General features: G+C 42.2%; 1 protein-coding gene across 1 annotated transcript; it reads left to right on the forward strand.

The window, feature by feature from the left end:
• The first annotated feature begins 671 nt into the window (after positions 1-671).
• On the forward strand, positions 672-10,192 carry LOC146858118 (gamma-crystallin-1-like). The gene is made up of 3 exons (XM_085646886.1): positions 672-744; positions 2,378-2,620; positions 9,859-10,192. Exons 1-3 carry the CDS (start codon positions 736-738, stop codon positions 10,129-10,131), a joined length of 525 nt encoding a protein of 174 aa, XP_085503012.1. The 5' UTR covers positions 672-735; the 3' UTR covers positions 10,132-10,192.
• Positions 10,193-12,033: the final 1,841 nt, after the last annotated feature.

Here is a 12,033-nt window from a genome sequence, read left to right on the forward strand (position 1 = left end):
CAGGAATGCAATAAAAATAATAATAGTAATACTAATAAATAAAGATATGCTGATGATGACGATGCCTATTAGGGTTTAAATAAACCATGTAAACAGTACATATATATATATAGTGAACATTCAGAATAATTGTACAAATTCTGATACAAATGCATTACCCAACTATAAACAGATTGTTGTTTAAGGTTTATAAAGGTTTGTAAAAGACCACTGTTCACTTTCCTAAAAATCGTTTTCATAGCAATCAAGTGCATAGTGTGAGCATCTTCCAAACGTCACAAAAACAGGGATGAGAGAAGGACAAGAAATCGCAGGATCTCAAATTCAGGGACAGACAGAAACCCCAGGTCAGTGGCCAGCCCCATTTTCTCTAGATGTTTCACTAATCTCTCGTGTGTGATTCGGGATTTCGGCTCTCGTGTCATGTAAAGGCCTGGCGCTCGTCATGTGTTGGCAAAAAGCACATTCTTTGCCACAAAGAATCATTATGTGCTCATATCCTGTGCAGCGTGCTTCGCCAGGTCCTGACACTGCAGTGACCTTTGACCCACAGAAAGCAAAGCCCTGCTAAAGAGTGGATATTCCCTGCCACAATAGCGGGTGACGAGAGCTGTGCATTCTCTTTCCTGGGCAGAGAAAGCCCTCTGTTGAGCTTGCACTTCTAGCAGCAGACAATGTATATAAGGGCCGTGTGGAAAGCATCCCGGCACCACGACCACTCGGAGCTCAGCCAACATGGGGAAGGTAAGCTTTGCGCGCTTTTACAACCCGAGCTCCAGCCACACTCGCACAAAACTGTATTTTACACAAATTCGGATTTAGCAGAACTTGAACTACAAAACGCAAAAATGAGAAATGATGCTCAGATGTGTTGAAGACTTCAGTGCTTCTGCTGCATCGACGTCACAGAAAATGTATAGAGTATGCAAAACAGATGTTTTTGCACGTAGTTGTGCCATCGTGTCAGATACACCACATATTCAGAATAAGGTTATCGGTTTTCTCTTACGCAGATGCACGTGATGATGATGATAAGTATTTAACTGCAGTGTGATTGGGCTATTTATTGGGATTCTTTATAGGAACAGGCTGCATTTTTCAAACATATTACTCTTTTTAAAAAGTTTATTCAAGAGTTGGCAGTGGTCCGCTTGACAATGACCACTCCCAAACACTTGTTTTAATGTTGGCAAGGGTGACGGGGTCCCAATGGGATTGGGTGATCACCTCCTTTGAGGAGTCGATAACCATCAGTGGATCTAACAGACATTGCAGTCGCAAACCATTGATACATAGCATTCTAGACCACAGTTAGGGAGAAAGTCCTCAGACGCACCACTTTCGATTGGAGGGTCGATGGGCATTTCTAAGTCCATTTTGCAATTTTGTAGGCACTTACTGAACCTCAAAATGAGATTAGGACAAAATGCAAATCTGTTTTGCTATGGCAAACCCTCTGATCACAGAGTCTGCAGCCACTAAATGACTTTGTAGATCTGGGCTCAAGTTTCTTTATTGTTGTGTCCCAGCAATTGAACTAACAGCTGGAGTCAAAAGCTCCACCATTAACTATAGTGAGAAATGCATCCATTGCACAGTGAGCTGCAAAGCTGCCGACAGCTGCAAGATACATTAAATCAAGAACTGGCATGTGTTTCCTTCGGGCTGTTCTGACTTTATAGATGCTGTCACTAATGTAACTCCTACCACTACTGCAACTACTAGTACTAAAAATAATAATAATCAAAATAACAGTAAATAATAATGATGACAATAATGCTTAACATAGGTACAAGGCCGCAGCTGCTGAGATCAGTAGGTTTGTGAATAGCTGAAATGGCTCAAGCCAGTCACTCTCCAACCATCAGACAGGCTCTAAGCTCCAGTCTTCACTGTGTACCCGGCCACCCTGCCTTAAGAGAAGGTGTTAATACATCACTGTGTCACGCCAGAGGCCTGGTGGCTTCATGGAAGGTCAGAACCAACTCAACAAAACAGGCCTATAATGAAAGCAGGGACCTTACGTTTGAGCCCAATGTATGATGCCTCGAGTCAGGGTCACTGCGCAGTATTCACAATAATTCCTGAACTTAAAAATATGCTTTATCAAAGAGATTTTGATTTCTCTATGTTACGTTGCGTCTCTATTGAGAGACAGCTCATTAAAAAGGCAGAAAAACTCTGCTTTTTTGGAAGGCCACAAAGGCGACTGAACCAAAGCTAGTAACCTTGACCGTCTCTGAAATGGTTACCTATAAACAGAGTGTACTTACTCTTAAAATATGCACTGAGTGTGCTGGTGAATGTACATTTGTGTGTGTGATTGTTTTAATTGATGCATCTTGTGTATCAGTGTGTCTCTCGTTTCACCCCACAGATCACCTTCTACGAGAATCGGAACTTCCAGGGCCGCTCTCATGAGTGCAGCGCTGACTGCCCCGAGCTCTACTCTCACTTCAACCGCTGCAACTCCATCCGGGTGCACAACGGGCCCTGGATGCTCTACGAGCGGCCCAACTACATGGGGAACCAGTACTTTCTAAAGAAGGGAGAGTATCCCGACCACCATAACTGGATGGGCTACAGCGACGCCATCCGATCCTGCCGCAAGATCCCAGAGGTAGGACCTGCTTTATAGATGGCATACAAAGCGCACTTGTCCCCCCCCCTCTCATCACCACTCCTCTCCACTCTCTTAAGGAGACACCTGAGCCAGCTTTGGTCTTCACAGTGTGTACGTTTTATTAAATTAACTTCCTGGCCAATTATTCCATTGGCCTCTCTTATTTATTGTAGAATCTTTTAAAAACACTTTTCTTATAAACACCACAGCATTTCAAATAAATCTCAAAAATCACACATTGTCATTATATTTACAACCCGTTCTCCAAGGGGCCTTTGCTTGGCCTTCGGGCTGTGCCAGCAGGCCACAACCAAGATAGCCTGCTCTCCTTAGGTTGACTGCCCTCCGGTCAACAGAGCCGCAGGTAAATAATCTGCCACCACTTGTGACCACCAACGGCTTCCAGGGTAGAGCTAGAGAATCCAGAGCCACTAGCAGGTCAGCCCCAAATCTCTCGCCAGCCCGGAGCCCATGATGATTTTTAAGACCTGTTCTGGGGTCAAAAATGGCACCTACTAACAGAGTCCCTGTCATTCCTCTTGCCCAGGACCCCGCCAGGACCCCGCTTAACCCAAAACCTTAGCTTCAGGGATGGGTGGGTGGGCAACTTGAATGCGACCTCCGACCCTGGCAGGAGAGAGGACAAAAGAGGGGGCGTATTCAGGCTTGCTGGCTTTTCAAGCCTCGCGCCCACGAAAACCGCTTCCGGGGTCACCTGCCTTTTCTTCCTCCCTAAGCCCTTCCGGCTTCTGCCAGCTAGTCCAGTCCACTTCCGGGTTATGGGACCCGGAAGGGATGATCTCTACTCTGCCGTCACTTTGCTGCCACTAACGGCGCCACGCCCCCTAGGAGGGGTGGCGCCCTTCATTGATTTTGTTCAAGAGATCTGCTGATTCTAGCAGCCCCCCCTCCACACACATTCATGTCATTAGTTAGCCACCTCTGCGTGAGAGGCTGGATGTTCAAAAGCAATTGTCATGATCTACTAGCCCGGTGCAAAATTAGTTTTTTTCTACAGGGAAGGAGAGCCCCTATAGCCCCACCCAACCCAGGGCATCAGAGTCTTTTTTACTTTTTTATATTCTTTATTTTTCATTCAATACAGCAGAAAGGACACCCCTCGGAAACAGCTCTTTACATTTTTTTCACCTTTTGAATGCGGACTAGTAGCTACTTTGGGACGCCATAACAGGCTAGCAGGGATTGCCTTAGCATTGGGGGTACAATGTGAGAACTATCACTGTATTGTGTCGACTCTCCTTGTGAATAGCAAGAAAGTATGGGCCTAATGTATAGGAAGAAGTGTGCTGTTTGCCTCAATGTGCTATTGCTAGTCCTGGATGAATTCACTTTTTAACAGTTTCTGGAGATTGGAAGCGGCTGCCTGGCGTTCGGGGGTGATTAGGAGGTGTTTATAATCTAAAGTGTTTAAAAACTCCTTAAATGTTTCTGGCTCCAACTAAAACTGGTGAATCACTCAAAGTCCCCGAATCTCTGATAGAGGAAGAGAATACTAATGGCTTCCAAATTTGACACACAAGAAAGGGCAGGACAGAGAAAGGTGGAAGGGGAGCACTGCCTCCTCTCCAGCTTACCAGCCTCAGAGATATTAGTCATTCAGTTAGTGTGGGGACATCTGGCAGGATGATGCATCTGAAATGCCTGGCACAGCTAGGTCAAAGTGAGTCACCTATCAGATATGTCTTTAACGGATATTGACTTTTCCACAGCATCGTCTATTTATCAACCTTTTGGAGGCACTGGGCCATGAGGGAATAGGGAGACCTTTTTCAGGTCGTTGTTGCTATCTGGCTTGCAATTTGCTCTGAACCAGTGCTTCTGTTCTGTCTGAAACATAAGGCTGTTTGAGGCTTATATAATCCTTCAAAGGACCATGAGTTGTAAGACCAATGTTGTCATGCTTATCTCACAAGTAAGTGGCAGCTCAATCAAGCCTAAAAAGAAAGATACGAAAACTATCCATTCATCTAAAGTAGGAGATACAATTCCCTTCTATTCCTTGCAACAAAAATCCTTAGCCACCACAATTGCTGAGGGCAACCACAGATATGGTTCCAACCCAGCAAGGTCCCCAATAGTCTTTGCCTATGTGTGCGTATTGGAGGTGTAGCCACAGCATCCGAGATCCAGAGAATTACTGAATTTCAACGAAAACATCTTTGATGTTTTCATGTTGTATTTTGGGGTCTTTCCTGTTGAAAGTGCGAGGCTCATCCACACAAGTGGTTTACTGTTTTTATTTTGAGAAGTTTGGGAATTTAAATAGAAGTACATTTGTTATTCTCAATTGATTTCTCTACATTTTTTGCTTTTAAATGTGTCAGTGTGCACAAAAGAACACCATTTGTAAAACTCACTCAGAAGCACCTGATAAAAAGATTAATCTCAAAGTGAGAGTGATATAAATATTACCCCTATTTCTAAAATTATTGTTCACATTTCAACAATGCATAGCTTTTCTTCATGCCCATTTTTTATTTGTTAGGTTTTACCTTTTGAATTGAGTCATAGTAGAAACACAATGAAAAAGAATTATAAGTCACAACTCATTAGATGTCTCTGGGGGTCATAAAGTGCTTATGGACAAACCAACAAGCACTTTATATCTCTGGGACTAGAAGTGTCGGATAGATATACCAGTATATTACTTTTGTAGATCAGCCTTCGTGCAAAAAATTGAAGATGAAAATATTGCCACTTATTTCCATTTTTCTATTTACTGTCACAATTCTGTTTTGGAATAATGAGTTTTTTCAGGAAAATCAGGAGTGATCCTCATGAATGACATCTATCAGAATTTGGATTTGTTTACTACTTTTCAGAATTGTATAACTCGCCAGTTTCACACATGGGTTTCACAATGCTTTCTTCCTCAAAGGACAATCAGGGACGTTTAGTGAAGTTGGAATATGCCCCCTTGGAATAAAACTTATCATAACCTTTGAGTTATGACTGTTAACTAGAAGCTATCCACAAGAAAATATCTCTGTATCTCTGAGTTTCATCAATGATTCACAGAGAAAGGTTGGACATGTGTTTAAAAGTGGGTTATTAGTAGTTGTAAGTGTACACCTACCACTGGCAATAAGTCCACTAGCACAGCACTGGGTCCTTAAAAGGGTCTCTAGAAATGAGTCCCTTGCTCAACTCTTGCTAACTGATACTGAACAATAAGGTTTAACTTAGGAGACAGGCATGTAAAGCATTAAAAAACACCAATACAGTAAATATGTAAGACACAACACACAATAAACATCCCACACCAATTTAAAAAAATAGGAAATATTTGTATCTTTAAAATGACATCAAAATGACCAACATCCAATGTAGGGAACACTTTCTAGTGCTTAGAAACCAATAGCGTAAATTCTGGACATCTGATCTTGTGTGACTGGGACAAAGTCAAACTTTGAGGCTGACTACGATAGAACCCTGCTCAGATACCCCACGCGGTAGGCCTCGGTCAAAGTTTTACCTACGCACTCAGAAACATTTTCGGAGCTATTTCCGCCGAGGGCCCTCACTACTCTCCACCAGTCCAGATTTGGTGAGGATTCACCTGCTTGACTTTCAGGGAGATCCTGGTCGAACTCTGGTAGTCAGACCTCCGGAGCTCTTCAGCGGGACGAACCTGGAATCTGGGCCTGGTTGCAGTTGAAGGTGGCCTGCTTGGCTCTTGCGGTCGAGACGGTAATCTTGAGGAGCATTTTCCAAAAAGTTTCTCAAAGTTTCTCAAACTTCTGGAGGTCCTTTTAGAAGGTCTCCTGGGGGGTTCAAAGTGTTCAAAATACTAATCCATGGGTCTGGGATCTCCTAGATAGTCCTTGGCAGCCCTGAACTTCACTTCCCACATGCACTAAGGTCAACCCCTTAAAATTCCATTGGACACACTCCAGGAGGGGGACTCTGGCTGAAGAAGGGTCAGTTAAGCCCTGTTAACCTGTAGCTGGAGGGAGTCCACTCCTTATTGCTTCTTGAAGGAAGGCAAAGTCCTCAGAGATATAGTCCCAGATAGTGCAGTAGGCGCAGTTTTCACCAGGCATGACCCTGGGTAAAGATCAGGAATCCAGCAGGACTATCCCCCTTCTTCTTGTGATTTCAGACTGCTCTCCTTTGAAGCTCATGCATTATGGCCCATCCCACTGCTTTGGCATTCCTGTGCCCCACAGAGCTCTCATAATCAGCTAGCCTCTGCCTGGCCAGACCACTTATCACCTAATCAAGGCAGCTTGTCTAATCCCCTCGGGCTGTTCAATCAGGAAAGAGTGCCAGAGGCTGGATTTTGACTTACAGAAAAGAAGGTATTATAACTTACTTTCTGTAAAAGTTAGGATACATTCATTCAGCAATGACATATTATTGGATTTATCAATACCATTCTATTCAGTCCTTGAATGGTATTTTACATAATTTCCGAGCAATAGTTATGCGCCCATAACATATTGTCATGGTAGCCTATGAGGCATACTATCTACAATGCAGAAAATTAAATGTGCAATTTCTTCCTCACCAGGGTTAAAAAAAAACTCTTTTACATCTTTTACATAGACCCTGCTCATAATCACAAGACACCCTACCCCTGTGATACCTAGGGGAGACCTGAGGGGGTCTAATATGTAAAAATGATGTAGATTAACACTTCACAGTGCCCTCAGCACCAAATTCAACTTTGTAGTGGATTTCCTACACCGCAGAAAAGCAAAATGGACAGCTTTTACTCACTAGGGTTTATAAAACACCTTTTTATAGGGACCCTGCTTATCGGTGCATGCCCCCACACCCCTGGAACACCTAGGGGAGACCTGGGGGGTGCCCAAACTGTAATAAAAAGGTAGATTATCACTTATAAAGTGCCCCTACCACCAAAGTCGAGTTTGCACTGAATTTAGTTTTAAAAGTAGAGCTGCAACACCAGGCTGCTTTAAAAATGACCTCTGGATCTCAGCAGTGCACACGTGCAAGTGAAACAAAGGCTGCTGGCCTCTAAACGGACATGCTCTAATATATACTAGGGACTTATAGGTAGTTTCTACCCCCTTGCCCTATTATCTACAAGGAACTTATAAGTGTACCTCAATGTATGTGTTTGTGTTTAACATAACCCTGGCCCTAGGCCTGGCTAGCAGATCCCAGGGCACAGTCAGAGTCAACTATCACCAGTGTCAGTCAGTCCACAAAAAATGGGGGGTGAACAGGCAAAAAGTGTGACTATAACAAAGTGAAACTCGATAGAAACAAGCCATAACACTATCATTGTTAAAAAGAATACATATTTGCCTTCTTTCTTCAACAATGTGATAAAGACCATGGTGAGCGCTGTTAGCTGAACTGGTACTACGGTTTGGAATTGCTTGAACTGAGCTTTATTGACCTGGCAGTTTGCATGAATGTGTACATTGTTGTCACCAATGAGATTTTCATTGATCATTACACTACACAATTTGATGATATTCCACTGTTTGTGTCTGTATTAAAACAATGTGCATGCATTCGAATTATTAACAACGCCAGGTATGAATCCTTTCGAAAAATGTGACTGCTCAGTTACACCATTGAGTTCTTTGTTGTTAGGATGAGGTGGTTCATGCAGTCGTAGCTAAACAAGAACTTTAATTACTTTAGTTACAATTCAGAATATAGGCCACAAGGTACACAAATGGGTAGGCCCAGGCCTATCCACCAGTTACACTCTACCAGAAGAATGCAGTGGCGTAGCTAGACCTAGTGCCACCCAGGGCGGACCCTAAGTTGCGGCCGACTTGTTCCGGGGGGAGGCTGGTCTGGCGGCCAATGGACGACTTGTTCCGCCCCCTTAGCTACACCACTGGAAAAATTATGACTCTAGCAGAGCCTATCCCGGTATGAGGTACCCCAAAAGAAAATCTGGAGCACACATACTACATATCCTACAAGCATTCTATGGGAACACATACACACACACATCATATATTTATTCTACAGACATTAATTTTACAGACATACGTTTTCAACACTCTGACATTATTCATGTGGGCATAAATGACCAGGGACTCAAGAAATATGTTTAATTTAAATTCTCATTATTACTATCCTTTCTGACTTCGAAATTTGTAACAAATATACATTGTTGGTCCTTGATGTGATACCAGGTTGTATATTTGCTTCTTATTTGTGAGAAAGTTGGTAAACTGTATACCAGTCATGTGAAGGACAAGAACATATACCCTAGAGCCCGTGCACCCACCCCAGAGTATCTTCAGAGTATGTATCTGCACCAATGAATATCTTCTGCCACAAAGGAGATAATTCTGGGAGACTGATACATTTGATAGTTCTATGGCAACGTGTAACAAAACCCCAAGCACATTTAAAGCTATTTTCACACTTTTGACTTGGTCTAAATGAGGCTTACTGAGTACCAGTTATATACACAGTTTGGATACAGTGATAAAAAGAAACACAAAATGTACCAAATACAAAGCTCCCGCTGCTATGATGCTTCATTTTCATAGATTTGTGATTGGTGCCTATGTACCCCCTTTAGTATGAGGGTGTAGAGCCCTGTGGTGCAAGGCCTACTATATCCGCTAATTGCGTAATATATTTTGTGTTAAGACCATTTTCATTATGAGCTAAAAAATTGTCTATAACCTGGTCCTTGCTTTTAGCATCTTCACCATCAGTTCCCTAGCCCTGCTTACCCATTACTATTACCATCCTCATTTACACATTTAGAGAAGTCGTGGTCACAATGTCTTATATTCATTAACACATTTCCTGGAAATTATACTTGACAGCCTTGAAGAGAAGTGCGGTCTAGACACATCAACAATTTGCCTTCTTCCAAAATTATCTTCAATTTTGGCTTATAGAGCCCAAGGCTATCTGTCCAATCTGTGGCTACTCTTTGTTACCTCGTCTTCCTAGCCTGTACCAAATAATAAAAACATTTACTACATTGACAGCAGAGCATCCTGAGTGGTTACTGAGCAAAGACAAGCTTATAATCAGGATGAATACTACCTTTCACTTCTGTATCAGCAGATTCTGCATTTGACAGTTTGATGGATGGTTGTTTCATACACGTTATACTCGATTTAACTTTGAATATACTTGATTGACAATATCTATTTATTTGAAGATAAGATTTGCTGAAGTCAATTCTATTTCTCAATGAAAAAAACAGAAGGTGGATTCATGCTTTTGTCCCTATCCTTTTAATTTTGCTCTTACAGCACAATGGCTCCTTCAAGCTAAAGATTTATGAGAGCGGAGACCTTGGTGGGTATATGAAGGATTTCACAGAGGACTGCCCTCAACTCAGAGATAATTTCCGCTTCCACAATATCCAGTCGTGCAACGTGCTTGACGGCCATTGGATCTTCTATGAAGAACCACACTACAGAGGTCGTCAATACTACCTACGGCCTGGGGAATACAGGCGATACACTGACTGGGGCGCCAGGAACCCCACCGTTGGATCTTTCAAACGGGTTAACAATGTCTAAAATAAAAGTGATGATTCTGCATTGATTCCTTACAAAAGTTTTAATAAAATCTTGAAAGCTGCACATGTATTAGTTTGTTTTTCCAAAGTTTTGATAACCATTTCCCCACTCTATACATTTATCAGGCTGAAATATTTCACAAAATACCGGGAAGGCCATTCTTGTATTGCCCATCAATATGAATTAACATAGCTCTGAGATCTGCATAATGAAAGTCAAGCTAAAGGCAATGGCTTATAGGCAGAAAAATTCAGTATTCTATATTATAGTATTGCAGATATGGAAGTATGATTTATCTGCCCATCTAGCCTCTCAGTATTGTTATCCCACCACACCCTTTCGATCCCACCCAGCACTCATCTGCTTCTGTAAGACCTTGTAGATCTTTTTATCCTCTCATTCATGGGAAGTAGCTGCAGGCTGCGTAGGAGCACCCTATATGTCACAAATGAAAAATAAAACACAATGTAGTAGTTAGAAATATAGCTATTTGTGACCTTTTCCATTGTAATGTAGTTTCTATTTGCTTTCAAACTCTTGCCCTGCCTGTTTGATTATTAATTACAGGAACTTGTTGCCCCTCTGAAGAATCCGACCATATTGATTCACCACTTAGTTAATTTCTTTTCATATGAAACCTTGAGCCTGATTAATAAATCAAAAAAGTGATTCTACGTTGTTGCCGACTGGTGCTTCCAGGTCCAGGTTTCCGAGCACAGTCCTGGAAATACCATGCAAAATCTACCCTGGGCTCCCATTTCCTTAATGTGCAGTTGTTCATAACCAGAAGTGTACAATTATGCACTGTGGAACAGTAACCAGATAAGCAATTGATTGTTTTCCTTTTCTTTTTTATCTCCACAAGGAGAACAATTTCCTCCTAGAGCAAGCCCTCTCCTGCTATGCCCCTTGAAAGGGTGGAAGTGATCTATTCCTCATTCCCAACTCGAAGGGGAGTTAATGCAACCTATCGTTAGAGTAAAGATCAGGTAATTTTCCAGGTGGAAAAGGGTTAGAGCACAGTTTTTGAATGCCCAAAAAGTCATAAGTTTGCTGGCATTCACAAACATTCAAGGCAGAGCCTGCCATGATCCAGCCACTCCATACCCTGAGATGTCTCTGTAATTGTGGCAGAGGTATCTGCACTAGCGTTTTATGACATAATAATGGCTTTGTGTGTCTGGCCCACTTTATTTATTTATTGTCTGTTCTGAAGCGCAAACATGACTCCAAGGTATGAGAGTGCTGTACATAGAGAGCTGATGAGATTTGCAGTACAGTCAATCACTTATTTCTAATGACAGGTTATACTTGGCAGTCGAAGAGCAAGGTAAGACGTTACAGCGCACACTTTTACAACGCATGCCTTTACAACGCAGTTTTTACATCGCAACATCCCTTACAATGCATTCTTTTACATCGCATGCCATTACATCACATTTTTAGAAACCACCTTTACATTTACATCGCATTAAACCATTACATTGCATAGCATTACAACGCATACCATTACATCGTATTTAAGGTAAGTGTTGGATATTGTAGGGGTATTAATTACTATTCTAACTCCAGTGAGTACAACAGTAGGGTAAGTGTTGGATAGTGTAGGGGTAAAAATTACAATTCTAACTCCAGTAAGTGCAACAGTAGGTGAAGTATTGGACAGTGTAGGGGTAAAAATAACTATTCTAACTCCAGTGAGTGCAACAGTGGGGCAAGTGTCAGATAGTGTAAGGGTACTATGCGTTGTAATGGTATGCGTTGTAATGACTTGCGATGTAATGCCTGCGTTGTAGTGACATGCGTTGTATTGACATGCGTTGTAGTGACATGCGATGTGATGGCTGCATTGTACCGATGTAATGACTGCGTCGGAAAGGTAGTGTGATGTAATGACTGCGT

The sequence above is a fragment of the Triturus cristatus genome, chromosome 3_2 (genome assembly GCF_964204655.1).
Source record: "Triturus cristatus chromosome 3_2, aTriCri1.1, whole genome shotgun sequence".
NCBI classification, from domain to species: domain Eukaryota; kingdom Metazoa; phylum Chordata; class Amphibia; order Caudata; family Salamandridae; genus Triturus; species Triturus cristatus.